The 20,939-nt window shown below is 37.8% G+C and overlaps 2 protein-coding genes across 3 annotated transcripts; one reads left to right on the forward strand and one right to left on the reverse strand.

The window, feature by feature from the left end:
- Positions 1–508: 508 nt before the first annotated feature.
- Positions 509–5,576, forward strand: LOC123864391. The gene is made up of 7 exons (XM_045904787.1): positions 509–719; positions 879–1,045; positions 1,813–1,990; positions 3,010–3,167; positions 3,686–3,860; positions 4,823–4,947; positions 5,358–5,576. Exons 1-7 carry the CDS (start codon positions 650–652, stop codon positions 5,493–5,495), a joined length of 1,011 nt encoding a protein of 336 aa, XP_045760743.1. The 5' UTR covers positions 509–649; the 3' UTR covers positions 5,496–5,576.
- Positions 5,577–8,014: 2,438 nt separating this feature from the next.
- Positions 8,015–20,871, reverse strand: LOC123864372 (dolichyl-diphosphooligosaccharide--protein glycosyltransferase subunit STT3A). 2 transcript variants are annotated; one of them, XM_045904761.1, is made up of 14 exons: positions 20,607–20,871; positions 19,525–19,692; positions 18,407–18,567; positions 16,811–17,008; positions 15,290–15,481; positions 14,437–14,590; positions 14,258–14,335; positions 12,378–12,538; positions 11,485–11,649; positions 10,996–11,184; positions 10,265–10,484; positions 9,708–9,766; positions 9,262–9,549; positions 8,015–9,007 (listed from the first exon to the last, which is right to left on the reverse strand). In XM_045904761.1, the coding sequence occupies exons 1-13, from the start codon at positions 20,707–20,709 to the stop codon at positions 9,298–9,300; spliced, it is 2,100 nt and encodes a 699-aa protein (XP_045760717.1). In that variant the 5' UTR covers positions 20,710–20,871; the 3' UTR covers positions 8,015–9,007; positions 9,262–9,297. The 2 variants fall into 2 exon arrangements, with proteins under 2 accessions (XP_045760717.1, XP_045760718.1); XM_045904762.1 differs by lacking the exon at positions 9,262–9,549 and having other exon boundaries at positions 9,578–9,766; positions 20,607–20,870.
- Positions 20,872–20,939: the final 68 nt, after the last annotated feature.

Consider the following 20,939-nt stretch of genomic DNA (forward strand, 5'->3'; position numbering starts at 1 on the left):
ACTTCAAGGAAATCTGATAAGCTTTTGAAATTATGGACTACTAAATGAAAAGTATTTTGGAAATTCGTTTCCGAAACAGAACCACTTTTCTTCTACTTCCTGTTGCCCTAGAATCAGGTAAGTGGTAGGTAGGTATTCTAGCGCAAGTAAAGGAAAAAATCCGAGAACCATGAATTTATGGTTACATCACAAAAAAAAAAAACAAAATGTGTTCATGAACAAATAATATTTTCAAAGTATGATAACTATACGAAGTGGAGTATTATATGAAAGGGCTTTACTTACATTTTAAGATAGGGGTTTATTTATTTTTATGCAAATAGTTTTTGATTTATCGTGCAAAATGTCGGAAAAAATACCCGAGTGCAGAACCCTTGGTGGGCGAGTCTGACTCGCACTTGGCCAGTTCCTTATTTCAAAAGGCTAGTGTTCAGAGCTATTAATAGATATTACAAGCAAAATCCTGTCACTTCTTTAGCACTTTGACTGACTTTGACAGTTTAGTTGTCAAAGCCATTGCCAATGCCAAACAAATACCAAATTCAAATTTTTGAACTGCGACCGTTGAATTCAGGATTTTATTTGTAATAAATATTTTTATTCTTGAAACTTGAAAGATTAAATCATTGAATCCTCACCAATTTAAAATATGTTAGATCGTAATAAAATGACGCTCGCAAAGAAACAGATAAAAATCACAAAGTTATTTCGTAAAGGCGGTAAGTATCTTACGAATGTGTGTTTTCAAAAGTTTTAACAAGTGTTCAATCATTTTACTATAGGAATTTGGTCGGTGCTCTTCTAATAGAGTAATAAACTTAGACCTCCACAGCAAAAACGAAACTAGCAGTCAGTTATTGGTGTTTACTTCATTGTAGCTTCAACCAAGCAACCCGAGGATTGTGATGAGCTGCAGCAAGAGGTACACGCTCTGGAACAGAGATTACGAGAAAAACAGAATGAACTCTTTCAAATTCAAAGAAACAACTGTAGAAGAAAAGCTTCACCACCTAAACAGAAAGAGGCGGCTTTTGTAAAACCACAGGTTTGTTCAATATTAAGGCCTGCTTATTATTCTACAGCTGTAATTATTTGAATAGTTTAGTGAGTTTAGTATTTATGTAGTAATTGTTATCAGATTGCAAAACATAGTTGTTGCTAAAAAGTTGCAAATATCAAAAATTGGTCAAGTACAAGTCAGACTTGCACACAAAGGGTTCCATAACATCATACAAGATTTTTTTAATGTTCATGGTACCTAGTCATTTTGAAGTTAAACCTACTGGAATGATTCAAAATATTTACTATATAGCCTATCACATTGGTTATCAAATTTAAATAGCATTGGGAGGAAACCTGCATGCCTTAGAGATCTTAATAATGTTTTCAAAGGTGTGTGAAGTCTGCCAATCTGTACCTTGCCAGAGTGGTAGACTATGGCCAAACAATATTCATTCTGAGAGAAGACCCATCTCAGTAATGAGCCAGCAATGGGTTGATGATGATGATGATAATTAGTCTATTTTTCGTTATTCATACAATACAGAATCCTTGACATTGATAAAATAAAAAAGGTACAAGTTTGAAATTAGATCCAAGATATGCCACTTTGAATTTACATTATAGTTCATCATTGGATGCCATTTTCAAATTGAAACTTGGCAGTCAGTATGTGAAAGCTTTTCGATCTTGCATCATCTTGAATTCAAAGTTATTATGCTGGGTCCTCTTCTTTAATCATCCATCCACATTCTTTTATTAGTCGGCAATAAAATGCATATAAGAGGTTTGGAAACTTAAAATTTCTTACAGAAAATAGTCTTAACTGCTTCAGTAGAGACATTAAAGAGAAACATAGAGCTAATGGCAATGCTAACCGGTGTGGAAGTGCAGTCATATGTGGTGGACGACTACTGCTGCGTGCTGTACCACATGCAGCATTCAACTGGCTCATTGCTTACACATGGTCTGAGGATTGATATGCATTCTGGTGAGTGGTTAAGCGATTTAACCTGGCATGGTGCAGCGTTCAAACCGATCAGGGATCAGGAGCATGTGTTTAATTAAAATACCATACCCCTTCCAAGTTAGCCCGCTTCCATCTTATACTGCATCATCAGTTACCACCATGTGAGACTGCAGTCAAGGGCAAACTTGTATGTAGAAATATTTTGTGACACCTATTGTGCATTGATGGTACTACAAGTATAACTATATCAGGAACCTTCATGGAAATATTGACAACAGTGTATAAAAGTTTCAATTCAATCAAACTAATGACACACAAATGCAAAGGTGGTGAATGGGCTGATAAACATGGAGTTTTATCTAAATATACAAAAGGAAATGGTGTCTGATCTATCAGCTCAATCTACGGGATGGATCAGGCTGAAATTTGATATGCAGATAGCTATTATGACGCTAAATTTAAAAAGGATAAATTATAGGATAGCTGATAGGACGAATCTATACATATAATAAAATTGTAGAAAAGTGGTGTCTGTACAATGGAAATATATAAAAAAAAGTAGCAGGGGTTGTTATTATATCGATGCAGAACCCGAAATTGTAATTTTTTTTTGTCTGTTTGTCTGTTTATCTGTTTGTCTGTGTGTTTGTGCACGCTAATATCAGAAACGGCTTATTCGATTTAGATACGGTTTTCACTAATATATTGTAGTAAGCTTCACTTAACATTTAGTGTTTATTTCATGTCAATCGGTTCATAAATAAAAAAGTTATGTCAATTACATTTTTAACGTACAGAGTACGTACTTACACGCCTCGCGCCTGAGCGTCCGTGGCTATATAAAGCGCGGTCACTATTCCACGCGAACGAAGTCGCGGGCACAGCTAGTATATAAAAAGGATTTTTGAAACTTCAACCCTTAAGGAGATAAAAATAAAAATAGGGATTTGAATTTTGTGTAGTCCACGCGGACAAAGTCGCGGACAAAAGCTAGTACTTATTAAGTACATAATATTATTATCATTCATTCAATATTTCAGAGGGCAACAAAGTGTCCAAGTCAACCCTACCACTAGGCTTCAACCTGAAGGCAGTGATGGGCGAGTTCAGTAACATCATGACGCCCAAGTGTCTGGGCGCGGTGCGGAAGGCTTTAGTGGCGTACTACGACAGACTCGAGCAATATGAAGCTCTCAAGGTACAGTCTTCCAAATAATTTTAAATATACATACATATCTATAAAAAAAACGGTCTAGTGCGAGTCAGACTCGCGCACTGAAGGTTCCGTACTTGGGGTTTTTAACCGACATTTTGCACAATAAATCAAAAACTATTATGCATAAAAATAAATAAAAATCTGTTTTAGAATGTACAGGTAAAGCCCTTTCATATGATACCCCACTTGGTATAGGTAAGTATAGTTATCTTACTTTGAAAATTGAAAATGCTAATTAATTATATTTGTTCATGAATGAACACAATTTTTTTTTGTGATGTAACCATAAATTCAAGGTTTTCGGATTTTTCCTTTACTTGTGCTATAAGACCTATTTACCTGTCACATTTCATGATTCTAGGTCATGGGAAGTATCCTAAAGGTTTTCTTGACAGACACGATGGACGGACAGACAGACAGACAACAAAGTGATCCTATAAGGGTTCCTTTTTCCCTTTGAGGTACGGGAACCCTAAAAATTATTGTTTTCATTTTTACAGAAACTCCTGAATATAGAAGCAAACCTGTTCAAGTTGCTGGATGGCTCTCACATAGAGATCTCATTCTTTGCTCAGAGCCACACGCAGGAGGAGGATGAGCACATCCAAGTCACATTGATCCTAGACTACAGAGTCTATGATATTCGGCCTAAGACATATTGCTTCAAGGAAAACGGTAATTTATCTTTATAACTAGGTTAAGTTCGCGATTTCGTCCGCGTGGACTACATGAATTTCAAACCTCTATTTTACCCCCTTACAGGTTGAATTTTAAACTTATTTCTTTGCAGATGTCCACGTCATAATAACTAGCTGCATGCCAAATTTCAGCCCGATCCGTCTAGTAGTTTTAGCTGTGCGTAGATAGATTTGTTAGTCAGTCAGTTTCTTTCCTTTTATTTAGATAATACTATGCCCGTCTCACTCGATGGAATTTGATATAATATGTTATGCTTAAAGACCGAAAACGCTCATTGAGCGAAAATATAGCTCACAACGCGTTATGGTCACTGAAACATCCACGACACGAAATTCGTGTTATGGCTGTTATGCAAACGCTCACGACGCGTTATAGCTATCGTAGGAAGGCCACATAGCGAAATTCGTTCGCCTATGTTCATCCAGAATAATGTACTACCTTAGACTCCTTTGAGAATGTTATGGAGATCACTCAGGCATACAAGTCTTACGATGGTTTTCTCCACCGCTAAGCAAGTGATATTTAATTGCTAAAAACTGAACTGAAAGTTAGAGGTGCATGCCCAGGATCGAACCCCAGACTCTCTTTAGGAGACTGACGTTTTAACTACTAGTAACTAGGTTATCACCACTTATTACTTTTTTCTCTCTCTCATCTGGCTTTACACTGATTAGCCAATGTCAAGTTTGTAGTCATTTACAAATTAGGGAAACTATATGTATAAGTATGGACTCCGTCCGTGCCGGCGCCCGCCGACACACGCGCGGCGCCCCTCCAGAGCGCCTCCCAGTCAGTTCCACCAGCAATAACACAAAAACCGTTCACTTCCAACAAAAAAACACTCCAAAAAGGCAAAGAACGCGCGCCAGCAGACGCCAAAAGACGAAGTCCCACTTATTACTTTCATATTTGACCTTAAATTGTTGTCATTTGATCAGAACTGCCAGAGGATGTATCGGAAGTACTGAGGCAGCAGTGTGCAGTGTTCAAGAAGAAACCGCTGCGCAAAGCTTTCAAGCAGGCGTTCATGGAAGATGTTGGGCCCTACAGACTTGTTCAGCAAGTGAGTTGAATCTCTCTTAACGTTGTTTGACCTGTTATATCAAATATCAAAATGTATTTATTACATGTAGTAAAACTAGTGTTTCCTAGTATACATCAGTAACTACCACCAGTACTATTCTAGGAGAAGAACTGGATTTTTTTGATTTTTAAACCCCAGACCCAAAAATAAGGGTGTTATAAGTTTGACGTGTGTATCTGTCTGTGGCATCGTAGCTCCTAAATTAATGAACTGTTTTTAATTTAGTTTTTTTTTGTTTGAAAAGTGGCTTGATCGAGAGTGTTCAAGAAAATTGCTTCAGCCATTTGAAAGTTATCAGCTCTTTCCTAATTACTGTAACCTTCACTGGTCGGGGGTGTTATAAATTTTTAATTTACACTTGTTCAATTATCTTCTTTTTATGGTTGCAGCTTGGTCCAAGGAGTGAAGAGCAACAGCAAAAGCGTCCAAAGCGGTTCCGACCCAACAAGAACAATTACAACAATGATGACACCTTCCTACCAGAGGACTGCAGTGACCAAAGCGAAGATGAACAACTTAGCGAATGATTACACCTTTTACCGTTCATGTCTCGTATAGAAGCGTACTTTGACATTGCTCACTCTTAGCCCTAATTCGCACGAGCGTTAAAAAAGCGTTGCATTAAAACCCGGCGTTGCGCTGAACATACAAAGTGCGCGTTAAAAAAGCGTTGACGTGTGAACAGATACTTGGGAATGCATTTGTTCTATTTGAACGCTTTTTTAACGGACGTTAAAAAGCTCTCGTGCGAATGAGGCCTTAAGATTCAGTTGAAAGGAGACAAATTTATGCCAGATGTCTCATTTTAACAATGTCTCAAGTCTGAGCTCAACTTTATGGTATTTTGTAATAATGGGATAATTGTAAAGTAAAACTAAGTTTTATTAATAATGATTTTAATTCAAATAATAAAAAAATGAATTTATACAACATGTCCTTTCATTTACATATTTTATTTCAATACAGATAAATAATAAACATAATTTGAAATAGTTATAAAATGATTCATTTATTAAAATTACCAATTCATTTGAATCAAATTATAATAAAATAAACTTTGTGCGAAATATTTTACCAACCAAGAAAAAAAACTTCCTTGATGTTTTATTATAATTATTTATTATTCATCATCAAAATCTAAAGGCGGAAAGAAACTTTTGAAACGTCACGCGTGTTAAGTTACATAAAATAGGAATCAGATGCTGTCTTAATTTGGTGATCATTCTAACAATCACCGAATCGCTCACTAGATTTAAAATGCTTAGATAAAACAAAACTGTTTACATCTATGGACGTAAGTGAAAAATATTCTATTCCAAAATTAAGTCGCATTGTGAAAGATATCCTGGATATTGATCCTGGTATGAAATGATTTCTTTTTAACCCCCGACCCAAAAAGAGGGGTGTTATAAGTTTGACGTGTGTATCTGTGTACCTGTCTGTGGCATCGTAGCTCCTAAACTAATGAACCGATTTTAATTTAGTTTTTTTTGTTTGAAAGGTGGCTTGATCGAGAGTGTTCTTAGCTATCATCCAAGAAAATCGGTTCAGACGTTTGAAAGTTATCAGCTCTTTTCTGGTTACTGTAACCTTCACTTGTCGGGGGTGTTATAAATTTTAAAATTTACACTTGTATAATGTTGTTGTTGTTATTTATCGTTCCTTGTATAATAAATATGAATTAAATTCTATCCAATAATACAAACATATTTTAGTTTCACACTGAAAAACCTTTTCTAAACATAATTAAAAAAAATACAAAACTGTCATTTTGTAACTGTAGACAAGTCACTAAAATACAAATACTTGAAGCACTGCTTTATCATAAAGCCGGACTTCATGGGACTTCGTCTGTGTTGGTGTTAGCTGGCGGTCATGCTCTGCCTTTTTGGAGTGTTTTTTTTTTTTGTTAAAACTGACTGGAAAGCACTCTAAGGGGGTGCCGTGCGTATGTCGGCGAGCGCCGGCACAGACGGGGTCCACACTTGTATAGTTTAACTAACTTGTTACAAATAACTACAAACTTGACATTGGCTAATCTTTGTAAAGTTTTGAGAGAAGAAAAAAAAATATCATAAAGCCTGTATGAGAGCATAATTTCGTGTTTCAAAAGTGTGTTTCCACCTTAGTGCTTACCTAGTACAAAATTGATGATCAAGGCATTTAATATCGTGAACTATTCTAATACACCACATGCGCCACAATCACATCAATGATCATTTAAGAAAAACCAGTTTTCAAGTGTGACTTCGAAAACTTTACAATGGTGTCAATCTGCTGTACACACTTAAGAGCGCTCTCTCTGTCACTCGTTTCATACAATCGTAGTTCCAATTTCATTTGAATATTAAGCAACCAAAGTCCATGAAATTTTGCAGACATATTCTAGAAACTAATATCTATGCTGTGGTTTTCCAGATTTCTGTTAAAATATTCGGTTTCAAAGTTACGCGGTCTTAAAAAATTTCATACAAATCTTTGAGCCCCTGTAATTTTAAAACTACATATTTTTAGAAAAATCTAAAACACCACAGACACAGATATTAGTTTCTAGAATATGTCTGCAAAATTTCATGGACTTTGGTTGCTTAATATTCAAATGAAATTGGAACTACGATTGTATGAAACGAGTGACGGAGAGAGCCCTGTTAAAGGATAAAATCTAAAGAGCATACTTTGACTTTGCTCGACTTAAGGAACAGTAAAAGGTTTATGTCAATCAAAAAGTTTGTTCTAACTCTATACTTGAAATCTTAGAGTGCACTTTGACTTGGCTTAGACTTAAATTTCAGTTAAAACGAGACAGATTTATGCCAGCTGTATAACGCTGTCTCGTTTTAACACTGTCTTAAGTCCGAGCAGGGCCAAAAAGGGTTCTAAGCTAAGTCAAAGTATGCATTATAGATTGGATTCAATTAATAGGACTATGTCAATTAAATTTCAGAAAATTCAGACATTTGAATGTGTGTAAGTTCATATATGTACAACCAAATTAGCACCATTGGGTAATTTGTACACAATCACTCATACATGATAATGATTAATTATTCTTCATTTACATACATTACAGCGACTTCATATATCTTTGTAAATGCATATAACTGGATTAGTTCTTTCAGACCAGACAATTATTTAGTTATAATTAAACTGCATTAGCACCAGGATCTGAGATTAAAACGGCAACTTGTTTAGAAAAATGTAGACACTGTTTAAATTAACTATAGTGCACCCATTGTACGAGTTTCGATATGAAAAATCAAGAGAATTTTCGAAAGTTTCATGAGAATAAAATATACTAAAGCTTGTATGAGGTGGATGTGAGCTAGTGTGGCAGGGAATTAAAAAAAAAAAAGTAGTTTTTTGTGACTGTAACTTTGATAGGATAAAATAATTCTTGATTTTTGCGAAAATAATACAGTGTGGGATCTTTGATGGGATTTACAATAAGACACCATTTTTATTATAAATACCATCAATTTTTTTGGGTTAGTTTCAAAACCAAACCAAACAATTTCATTAGGGTAAAAATCAAAATCACTTTGAGACAAAATAATAGTCAATTATTTCAATTGATTACATTGTTCAAAAACAACCAATTTTAATTATTTCCAATTAAATATTATTATTTAGAAAAAAAATTCGCTTTTTCTTATTTTTCAAAGTTCCAATATGGCCAATACAGGTACTCTATATAGAAATTGGTTTTTGAAAACTGAAATAACTTGAAGAGTGCATATTTTGAGAACTTACTAGTAAGTTTAATTTACAATGAATCACTAAAATTGTATTCTAGCACTGAAACTCTTCATCTTCTTGTTTCTATCATACATCACTAGTTCAAAAGTTTCGGGAGCACTATCACTTTTTTCTCTGGTCGGTTTGGGGGGTTCCACTCAAAGGCCCCGGTTGGGCAAAGGCTTGACCTTGTAGATGCGCACGAGCCAATGCTCCGTGGTGTACGCCTCTTCTAGCACGTCGAGGTTGAAGTCTTTGTTGCCGATCTCTGCGCCGCGGACGCGGTCGTAGCCTGGTGGTCGACCTGAATAAAAAATATTTTTAATATAACTACCTCACTTAAAATTGTAATAGTACATTACTGCACGAGAACGGGAAGTTAGCGTTTTCTGGCCGAGTGTGAGTTAGACGGCCAAGCCTTGGAACGTGTAGTAGCTCATCTTGTACATGAGGCAGTTGAGCAGCGTGGGCGAGCCGTGCGCGTCCACCCTGAACTCGCCCGAGCCGGTGTAGTAGTCCGCTTCCTTGATGTCTGTGGGTATAGTGACATATACACACCTCCCTCAGTGTAGACGAGGCCGAACTTGTAGTAGCTCATCTTGTACATGAGGCAGTTGAGCAGCGTGGGCGAGCCGTGCGCGTCCACCCTGAACTCGCCCGAGCCGGTGTAGTAGTCTGCTTCCTTGATGTCTGTGGGTATAGAGACATATACACACCTCCCTCAGTGTAGACGAGGCCGAACTTGTAGTAGCTCATCTTGTACATGAGGCAGTTGAGCAGCGTGGGCGAGCCGTGCGCGTCAACCCTGAACTCGCCCGAGCCGGTGTAGTAGTCTGCTTCCTTGATGTCTGTGGGTATAGTCACATATACACACCTCCCTCAGTGTAGACGAGGCCGAACTTGTAGTAGCTCATCTTGTACATGAGGCAGTTGAGCAGCGTGGGCGAGCCGTGCGCGTCTACCCTGAACTCGCCCGAGCCGGTGTAGTAGTCTGCTTCCTTGATGTGCGCGCCGCGATCCGTGCTGCCGCCAATACGCACCATCCATAAGAACTTGTTGATGTCTGTGGGAATACTTACTAGTTCAACTACCGTGGCTTTAGGTACCATTCATTTTTGTAAAAATATATTAATTTTTGTAAAAAAATCTATTCATTTTTTACAAAACAGAGAACCTTTATTTACAGAATGACTATGTTTCACACAAAATGAGTTCGTTTTGTACAGAATGCGTTCGTTTTCTACAAAATGAGCTTATTTTTTATCAAATTCGTTTCAATTCCAATTTTTCAAATTTATATAATACAAAAAATATAGCTCATATTCCACAAAATACCATTAATTTTTTTTATAAATGTATTTTATTTCTGCAAAATGAGTTGGCTTAGTATAAAATAAAATCTATTTTACAAAACAGACTTTTTTTAATAATAAATAGCTTCATTTTCTACAGAATGAGCTCATTTTGTACAAAATAAGGTTATTATTTTGTAAAAAATAGGTTTATTTAGGACAAAATAAAGTGAGTGTGTGAAAATAATTTTACTATTTACAAAACTTACCATCAGAAGAGTATCCAACGAGCCCGCCAAATATCACCAGCACATAGTCCACGTCCAGCTCCCTCATGATCTCATAAGCGTGCTCCTCACTAGATGCCATGGCCTGTCCCACTCGAGATATGTGCGTGTTGTTCCAAGTATTATTATCCACTATCACTGTTCTATTCGCCATTGCCGTTATCTGATACCCGTAATCCCACCAGGACATCACTTTTGAATTCTGAAAGAAAAAAAACACTTCTAAAAAAGGCGAGAGTTTGGATCTTTTCCTTTGGATGCGTACTTTTTTACAAGGTTTCCGCGCACGCTTTCTGATAGATCTGTGTGTTTAATTTTAGATGGAAAAGGGCTAATCATCATCAACCGGTAATAGTCCATTACGTTACAGTGAGCTGTAAACTAGGACAAACTACTTTACTTCTATGATATAACACCAAAAGGAAGACAACTGAAATGTGGTCTGATAATATAAGAAAGATTCCAGGGTCACTGTGGATAAGAACTGCGAGAGATTAGGTGGGAGTGGAAGAGGTTGGAGGGGGGCACACTAATTTGGGACTGCTGGACAGATGTGCATACATTCTATACTAATTTTGTTTGTAAATTGTAAATCAGCTATAAAGGCTTTGTATTTGTCCAATAAAACGGAGCAGAGTTGCACGTCCACTCCTCACCATTCGTTTGGACAGGCGGCCTAAATAGATGGGCAAGATAAAGTTAAAGCTACATACCTCGGGAGTGTTCATCTTGAGCCAGGTGTAGGCCTCGCGGAAGTCGTCGAAGATGATGCGCGCGCCGTCGTGAGCGCGCGCCGACAGCACTATGGAGGGCGAGGAGTACGCCTCTGACGTCACCCACGTGCAGTGGAACACGTATGAGACTAGCAAGCAGCCTAGCACGCAGACGAATAGCGCTCCCACCTGGAAATAGAAATATGAACGTTAGGGACACTAGCAATGGTGATTTTTAGGGTTCCGTACCTCAAAAGGAAAAGTGGAACCCTTATAGGATCACTTGGTTGTCTGTCTGTCTGAATGTCTGTCTGTCAAGAAAATCTATAGGGTACTTCCCGTTGACCTAGAATCATGAAATTTAGCAGGTAGGTAGGTCTTATAGCACAAATAAAGGAATAAATCTGAAAACCGTGAATTTAAATCAACATTTTCATCTAATGAAATCTGATTAAATAAACTTACAACAATAGCATCAAAATTCCTCACCTCAGATCTAAAGACAAGGTTATTTTCATGCTTCTTCTTCTTGTCGTGCTTCTCGACTTTAGGCTCGATGTCTTTGACGTGGAGACTGAGCAAGCTCGACGCGGCGACTCCAGACACAATGCACATCACAGGGGCCAACACCAGCATCAGACGCACCATCACACCCTGGCAGTGAAGAATAGTAAATGTGAATATACCCCCAAATAGTTTTTAGGGGCTGTCGTGGTATAGGAATCAGCGATCAAAGTGTTAGAATCATTGTGCGGAGTGGACGGAGTGATCTCAACATCTGCTCTACACACTCTAGCTTCGCTTTGTCATCATAATTTCATGTTGAAATCTGTAGAGCACACTTTGACTTTGCTTAGAGTTAAGTTTCAACACTCAGCACAAACTACTGGATGGATCGGGCTGCAATATAGCATGCATAATGTAGATAATTAGACATCTGCTAAGAAAGGATTTTTGAAAATCCGACCCCTAAGGGGTATAAGCCACCTTTATTTAATACACAACACTCAGGGTGTATTACAGAAACATCCCTTAGTGCTTGAGAACTTCGTAAACATTGTCATTTGCCGAAGTCCTCCTTGTTCACATACAGAGTCATCTACACATCCGAAATTTCAAAAATAAAACAAGAATCACAGTAATCCTTAATTATGTGGATACTTTTCTTTATTCTGGGACTATAATTATTGTAACAAAATGTTATTTCTAGGCTTTTTGGGAGGCGTTGAATAGAAACACAGTTATACCGTTACAAGCTGTATTCCCACTGACTCATGCATCGCGCGGGTGCAACCGCGTCAACAAGTTTTCTATCTACCTACATATAACACAAAATCAAATGATGTGCCCCGATACTGACGCTGTGGAGTAAGAGATCTCACCGCAAAGTAAATGCTGAGCACGCCGTAAAGGATGATGAAGATGTTGGCGTCGGTGAGCTTCGCGAAGCAGAAGTAGAGGCCGGCGGGGAACAGGAAGACCAGCACTTGCAGGTCGAAGTAGAACGACGACCACGATGTAGGCTGGTGCTCCGACACCGATGCTGTGGAAACAGCCACACGATAAAACGTCATACGTGGGCGGTCCCAAAATGAATTGGCCTGATATAGTTCTAAGCAACATATCGATACATGTTATGTTATATCGGACAGTACGTTTATCGTGTTACTTTATATACTAACATGCATCGACATGAAAAGCGTAGTCTCAGCTCAGCAGTGGTTTGAACATCAAGATTCGCGGGTTTTTTGGAAATGTCGAGAACCGAATATCGAAGCGTTACAAGTTTCTGTTTAATGAAGGCTTATCTCCCGCCCAAATAAAAGAACGATTAGATGATGAGTACAAGGAGTCTTTCCCCTCGTATAGCACAGTAAGAAACTGGGTGAAAGAGTTTCGCTTCGGGAGAGAAACGGTCGAAGGCTTCGGCCATGGCGGTCGACCGGTGAAAGTGTTCTCTCCTGAAACTATTGCTGTAATCGAAGAGGAGGTTTTAAGTAACCGCCGTTTGAAGATTAGAGTAATTGCAGCTAGACTTAGGCTCTCTAAAAGTACCATCCATCGTGCAATCCATGACCATCTTCGTATGAAAAAAGTTAGTGCAAGATGAGTTCCGAAACTTCTTTCAGCTGTCCAAAGACAAGAGCGAGTGCGCTGTGCAACCGAGTTTTTAGGTCTTTGGGACGAAAACACAAAGAATGTAATCGAGCGGCTAGTTACTGGTGATGAAACTATGGTCTTATATCATGATCCAGAAAGCAAGCGCGAGTCAATGGAATGGTGTTACAAGGGTGAAAAGCCATCTAGAAAGGCAAAGGTGCAAAAATCCACCAAAAATGTCTTGTGTACAATCTATTGGGATTCTCAAGGGATTTTGATGGTAGAATTTAAAAAACGTAATACAATCGTAAACGGCGAATATTATGCTTCATTACTATATAAACTGCGAGACACGATTAAGGAGAAGCGCAGAGGCAAGTTGTCTTAAAGCGTCCTGTTGCTCCACGAAAACGCACCCGTTCACACTGCCGGTGTTCCGAAGGCTGCAGTTTGTGAATGCGGGTTCACGGAACTGGAACATCCACCGTATAGTCCAGGCCTGGCCCCGTCAGACTATTATTTGTTCCCAAATTTAAAGCGGGGCTTAAGAGGAAGGAAATTTTCAAACGATGAAGAATTGCAGGCGGCCGCCTTTAGTCATTTTGAAGACAAAGATTGAAGTCACTTTTATGAAGGTTTAGAGATGTTAGTTCTCAGAAGTCAAAAGTGTGTTTATATTAGTGGAGATTACATAGAAAAATAAAATTGGTTTCATCTCATTTTGTTGACTATTTCATAGCTAGGCCAATTCATTATGGGACCGCCTAGGTACATGTCGAACATATTACGATCTTTCTTGATGCATCTGTTAAAGACGGGCCTTGCTAGTGTCATATTGCCAGCAAATGTGACTGGCAAAGTTTTGGGTTTCAAGGGTCCCATTAATGCATACATGTCTGCGTATGAATAAATATACGAAGTAGATGAATAAGATACGTATTATGGAGAAAGTAGATAGCATAAGATTTGTGAAACACAATGTTTAAAAAAATGAGCAGTTCAAATTGTCTCAAGAAGTTAGAGATTTCGATCACTACAACAGTTATGTATAAAATGATCAAAAATTGTAAATACAAACTTTTTTGGCATAATATTGACCCCACAGTTTAATTTGCCCTATTATAGGTAGTTTAGAAGAAAAATAATATATTTTAGTACACACCAATAATAGGAATATGATTTTTGGCGTACGACGGGTCCAATAACGAATAGAAGCGACCAGTCCAAGGTGAAATTTTACCTGAAAAATAAACAAGAATTTTGTACATTACAGGAAATAATTACAATAAAATTATTACCAATAACTAAAATAATTTTCCATGAAAATGGGGTGATTCTTACCAGTCACAGTAAGTATGACGATAGCAGTTCCGAGTGTTACCAGCAAGGTCGTCAAAAGTGCCTTGAATAACAGCTCGAAGTTCGCTGGAGAGAGGTGGTAACGTAAGTACTGTGCGAAAGCATACAGTTGACACAGGCCGAATGTACCCAGAGCCTAAAAAATAAAAATAAATCGTGTATCTGTTATGTATGCGTATGTGAATGAAGTGAAACTTCTTTCATTTATATGTTACACTTGTTTAAGGCCGATTCACACCAATTGCGTACACGTGACACGTGCGTACCCCTAACACATCGGGTTACGCATACGTCCACGCTTTACGCAAGCGGTGAGCCATGTTTCATACAGCTCCATACATTACAACGAAATGGTACGCGCTACGTCTAAGCTTACGCAACGATTACGCAGCCTGTCTGAACGAGCTATTAGCGATCGTTATATTTTTTAACTTATAGACTAATGCTGGCTGCAATCAAATAATATAAGTTGGCAAGTCCAAGCGCACTTGCCTAGAAGAAAGAAAGTCTTATTATAACGCGAATTGATATAATTTGCAAAAAAATTGGTTGTCTGTAAAGTCGGTTTACTGACGATAGTTGAACGCGACAACAAAGGCCTTCTTTGTCTTCTTTGTCACTCGTTCCGCGCTCTCGCTTGCACTTCAAGCCTTACATGGAACGACTCATGCGGCGATACCTCAGAGCGAGGTAACGCCGCATGAGTCATGTTTTTCGTGCGTGCAGCCAGCTCTATCGAATTATAAGACGTTGTCACGTCAAAAATATGACAGTGCTAGCACGTGCAGGGCGATCAAGTTGATGCGACATCCGAAGTGGAATAGCTGTCACTCACCAGCATATGCTCGGAGCTCTGCACGGGCTGGAAGCCCACGAAGGAGATCTGCATGGACAGAATGGTGCCCACGCAGTACAGCGTGCTGTAGGCCACGTACACGCGCGCCGAGAAGCGACCCAGCAGCATCAGGGCTAGCACGTGCAGGGGGATCAGGTTGATGAGGAACACGTAACCACCCCACGATGATACCTGGTAGAAAACACTTGTGTTTAAGATCATCGTCATCTCAATCTATCGCCAGCCCACTACTGAGAACAGGTTTTCTCCTCTCCTCTTAGAATGTGAAGGGTTTTCATAATCGACAGCTTCAGTTTTAAGTAACTTAATTAATTATCACCACTATATCGTACAAGTTTAACAATTTCGACCATCAAAAGGAGTACAATTGTACCTACTTTGAATAAATGATTTTGACTTCGACTTGACTTTGACATAGGCCAAGTATGGTTACAAGATCAGAAAGTTTCAAATGATATTTCTCAAATGGTAGATTGGTGGTAGTTTTGACATAATATCATATATGTGACATGAAATAAGAAATAGATATGATGAACTATACTTTGCCGTTTAATTGCAATTTATTAGTGCTTGCATAAAGAACCAGGTTTCTGGTACCGAAAGATTGGTGCGGGTAAAATAGCCGCATATTATCTTATGAGATCTCACATAAAGAGCCTGTCTCTTTCTATATTCCCTTATATTCTAATAGGTATATTACCCACAGCAAGCCGTACCAACCTGCATCAACCAGTTGGTAGCAGATTCCTGCATTTTTATGCAAGCACCCTATGAAAGCATCGCCTCTGCAACGTTTGTATGTGTGTTTGTATGTAAGAACTGAGACTGTTTAAATACTTTCTAACTACAAAAGTTTCATTAAAATCAGTCCAGTCAGCATAATACACATACAAACAAAAAAACTGACAATCTTTTAAACAGCGGGGATATACTACATTTCAGAATTCAACTTTATATCTGGAACTATACTAATGAACTCAATATTCTCTTGTATGAAAGTGCAAAACAAGCAAGCCAAACATACAACTTGCTTGGTGAAACTCTCATCTTATTGATCTATGATTGACTAAGAATTATAGTATAATAGGTACACAATGATTGGTATACTTAAAAGTACACAAAATATTAGTCAATCAAGTTACTGTGGAAATATTTTTGAAAACATTTTTTAGGCAGGGTACAAAAAGGTCGCATCACCAACATGCTAATGTGAATAGATGTAAAAACTAAACTAATATTAATGGTTTTAATTTACAATTTATGAAATTTTCATCTATGATATTACATTATTTGAAAATCCATAACAAACCACTTATTTCATAGTTTCAACTTTTCCTGTGGGCACCCCCCACTGACTGCCAATTTTTAATTTGCTTCTCTTTCACTTTGCCTTCATTTCATTATCACTTTACTGTCACTTTTCCTTTTTTATCTCCCATCTTCTACTTTTTTCTTAACTCGCTTAGCAAACTACTAGATATAGTTTCATCATTCACTTACCATGTAGAAGTAAGCCAAAGCAGTCATAGTGGCCCACAGAATGGTCCCAGTGTTGACAGCTTTGATCCAGAAGTAGTAAGTCAGTAGCATGCAGAATATAGCGATCCCTTCATTGTCATAGCTGCCGGCTACAGAACGACTTATGTAGCCAGGAACTATGGCAATCATGGCCGCCGCAACTAGGCCTGCGCCTTCGTCCTGGAATAAAATACTGACTGTAACTTTTAAACTAAATACACTCAGATTCCGTTTTTGAAAATCACATCAGCAAAGGTTGCCTGGTATAGATTGCTCCAAGCAATAAGGCCGCCTTTGCACACAATTGTTTTTTCTGTTTTCTTCTTTCTGTGTTGTGATCCTTTACATGTGTTTTTGTGTGCAATAAAGTGTTCTATTTATCTATCTATCACACTAATATTATAAATGCGAAAGTTTGTGTGTATGTGTGTGTGTATGTTTGTTACCCATTCACGCAAAAACTACTGGAATTGAGATAGATAATATCCTGGATTAGCACATAGGCTACTTTTATCCCGGAAAATCAAAGGGTTCCCACGGGATTTTGAAAACCTAAATCCACGCGGGCGAAGTCACGGGCATCGGCTAGTGAATCTATAAAAGTTTATATCATAATGTGGAAGGTAAAAAATAGAGCTTTTAATCTATGACACTAACTACTTGATACTTTAAAACACCTTGATAAAATATGGCGACCTCACAACGGCTGTTCTATTTGGCGGCTTTTCGGCAGAATTGAGAATTTAAGTGAAATAAAAACTATTGTAATCTATGTCGTCTAAGCACTTTGGTGTTCTCCATTAGTACAATAGTGCAACTGGTGGGATTTACAAGCTGAATGGTGGGATTTTAAACCTGGACGGTGGGATTTAAAACCTGAATGGTGGGATTTAAAACCTGAACGGTGGGATTTAAAACCTGAACGGTGGGATTTAAAACCTGAACGGTGGGATTTAAAACCTGAACGGTGGGATTTAAAACCTGAACGGTGGGATTTAAAACCTGAACGGTGGGATTTAAAACCTGAACGGTGGGATTTAAAACCTGAACGGTGGGATTTAAAACCTGAACGGTGGGATTTAAAACCTGAATGGTGGGATTTCAGTCTGACCAATTTTGAGCTACTAGATGATGCCCATGACTTTGTCCCCTGTGGATATTTTATGTTTAAAAAAGTCCTGTGGGATTTTACGGAATAAAAAGTAAAAAGTAGCTTGCATAAAAGAGTAACAAACACATATACAGACTTTCACCTTTTTTTTTTTTTTCTTTAAATCTGGCTTTACTCTGATTAGCCAATGTCAAGTTTGTGATATTTTCAAGTTATTGAATTTATACAAGTATGGACTCCGTCTGCGCCGGCGCCCGCCGACATACGCGCGGCGCCCCTTTAGAGCGCTTCCCAGTCAGTTCCACCACCAAAAAACACCAACCAACACAAAAACCAGCCACTCCTAACAAAAAAAACACTCCAAACAAGCAAGCACGCGCGCCAGCAAACGCCATCGCAGACGAAGTCCCTCGCCTTTTAACATTAAAGTGAAGTGTGATTGTGGCTTTTAAATATCAATTCCTCACCTTCAATTCCTTAGTGAGTAAGTAAGTCACAATAGTTGTGAGAGAAGAAAAGAATGGTGCGAGGAAGACACACACATTTCTTATGTCTATAGTGATGTTTAGAAACTGCATTATGTTGTATAAGGTCGCTGACGTAACCATGAGGCCAGGGTATATTGTGCCTGAAAGGTAAAATTTTAACACATAAAAGTATCACCTCAATCCACCACTGACCTGCTGGGGGTAAGGTCTCCTCTCAGAATGAGAAGGGTTTAGGCCACACAGGCCAAGTGTGGGTTGGCAGCCTTCATACACCTTTGAGAACATTATGGAGAACTCTCATGTATGCAGGTTTCCTCACAACATTTTTCTTCAATATTAAACAAGTGATATTTCAATTGCTCAAAATGCAAATAACTCTGGAAAGTTAGGTGTGCTCATTGATCATCGAATCTCAGGCCCCTTGAATAGGGGACTGCAGAGTTTACCACTAGGCTATCACTGAATGTAAATACTAGAAATAACAAGCGTAAATTAAAAATTTATAACACCCCCGACAAGTGAAGGTTACAGTAACTAGAAAAGAGCTGATAACTTTCAAACTTCTGAACCGATTTTCTTGGATTATAGCTAAGAAAACTCTTGATCAAGCCTCAAACAAAAAAAAAACTAAATTAAAATCGGTTCATTAGTTTGGGAGCTACAATGCCACAGACAGATGCACACATCAAACTTATAACACCCCTCTTTTTGGGTCGGGGGTTAAAAGTATACAACTTTATCACTGTAAAGCAATTTATGGCCTTGTGATAAAAATAAAACATGACCAGATTTATGACTACATAATAATTATTTATTTGGTCATAAAGATAGTTGAAATATTATTTTTCAAGTGGAAAAGAAGATAAATAAATTACCATGCTTTATGTTATAATAAATAAATTACCAGCTTTTACATTAGCCCCAAGTTAGTCAGTATATTGTATTTAGATATATATTTCAGTATGTAGTTGCAATAAGATCTCCTCTCTCTTGCTTGCTTTTGACGGTATTAAGCCCAAGTTTCATAAAACTATGTACAGTAGGTTTAGGTTCCAATAGTAATTAATTAACCAAAAAGAAAATTAAGAAATGCTCACCACCAATAATACGTCCCAGAGGATACCATGCTCTATCATCAAACCAGTTGTGGAAGTTATAAAACCCTTCCTCTGTGAGGTAGCGTGTTGTTCTATAGTTGAAGTACGGGTCAAATTCATGTATCACACTCTCGAAGCGCAGAACGGAAAACAGACGTGTTGCAAATGCTGAAAAGATTTTTTCATCATGTTTTTGTAAGTATGTATTATTAAGTGCCAAAATGCAGTCATAATATAATACAAGCAAGTCATAGGGGACTAGATACATGTTACTCAAGTATCAATCCATTGCTAAGATATTATAAATGTGAAAGTGTGTCTGTTTGTCAGTCTGCTAGCTTCCATTTTCTATCTGTCTACCAATTTTGACAATATTTGGTACAAAGATAGCTTGCGTCCCAAGGGTGGGCATATGCTGTTTTAAAAAAAATTCTTTCATGGATTCTTAAGAACCTTAAATCACACATGGATGAAGTCATCTATCTGGTACAAAGATAGCTTGCATCTTGGATACAATGACTTGATATTTTCTTAAGAAAATAAATGCTTGCTAACACTTATCTTTTCTAGCCTGTATAGCCTTATTGAAGCAGCTGTAACAGCTCATTCCCACTTATCGGCCGTCGGGTCCGGATTTTAATCTCATGTTCCAGTAGTAGAACATTTTGACACAACATCTGTTTCAGACAAATGTGAATAGCTTCATATAAAATGTTCTGCTACAGAAAACATCTGATTAAAATCCGCGCCCAACAGACTATAAGTAGGAACCGCTGTAAGAGTTCAAATTATTACTTAGTATATGAAAATGTTCATAGTAGCTGTTCATTATTTTAGATAAGTTTAATTGCTTGTTTGAGTCCAACTACTATTTCTCTGCCAAAACAATCATTTTAATCTTCTATTTATAGATAAAAATGGTTTGTCAGCATGCTTGTCGCCATTCATATCGACTGCAATATAACCACGTAATCTAAACGAAAAACATACAACACATAGCTTTTACTATGTTTTCATGATTAAATACTATTTCGCTGTTATAGAAATACATGAATAATAGTTATTTAGCATAGTTTACTCACATAAAATAGCTGCCATTGATAAAACAGCTAATTTTATAAATGTAAGTTGTTTATCAGAAGCGATCTGCGACAGCCTCGCCTTGCTCTGCGTATCCACAGTCATCTTGCTTCGTTTTTTTTGTAGATTTAAGTGTAATCACATAAATGAAACCATTAATTTATTAAAGGATTCGACATTAATTTTCGCCGGCAACCTATGTTTCTTCTCACAATTCTTGAACTTGATTTGATAGTTTGAACGTGACAACAAATCAATGACAGTTCATGAGCGGCGTGGCAAATAATGTTGCCATCAACCAAGATAACCCGGGGGGGGCTTAGATCTACTTGTAT

This window comes from Maniola jurtina, chromosome 4 (assembly GCF_905333055.1).
Source record: "Maniola jurtina chromosome 4, ilManJurt1.1, whole genome shotgun sequence".
In the NCBI taxonomy this organism is placed as follows: Eukaryota; Metazoa; Arthropoda; class Insecta; order Lepidoptera; family Nymphalidae; genus Maniola; species Maniola jurtina.

Coding starts and splice junctions, on each gene's coding strand:
- LOC123864372 (XM_045904762.1), bottom strand. CDS start 20,709: ATGACTGTGGATACGCAGAGCAAGGCGAGGCTGTCGCAGATCGCTTCT. Junction 14,591..15,289: donor AGAGCTCCGAGCATATGCTG/GTGAGTGACAGC, acceptor TTTATTTTTTAG/GCTCTGGGTACATTCGGCCT. Junction 11,185..11,484: donor ACCTTGTCTTTAGATCTGAG/GTGAGGAATTTT, acceptor TTCTATTTCCAG/GTGGGAGCGCTATTCGTCTG.
- LOC123864391 (XM_045904787.1), top strand. CDS start 650: ATGTTAGATCGTAATAAAATGACGCTCGCAAAGAAACAGATAAAAATC. Junction 720..878: donor AAAGTTATTTCGTAAAGGCG/GTAAGTATCTTA, acceptor ACTTCATTGTAG/CTTCAACCAAGCAACCCGAG. Junction 1,991..3,009: donor GAGGATTGATATGCATTCTG/GTGAGTGGTTAA, acceptor TCAATATTTCAG/AGGGCAACAAAGTGTCCAAG.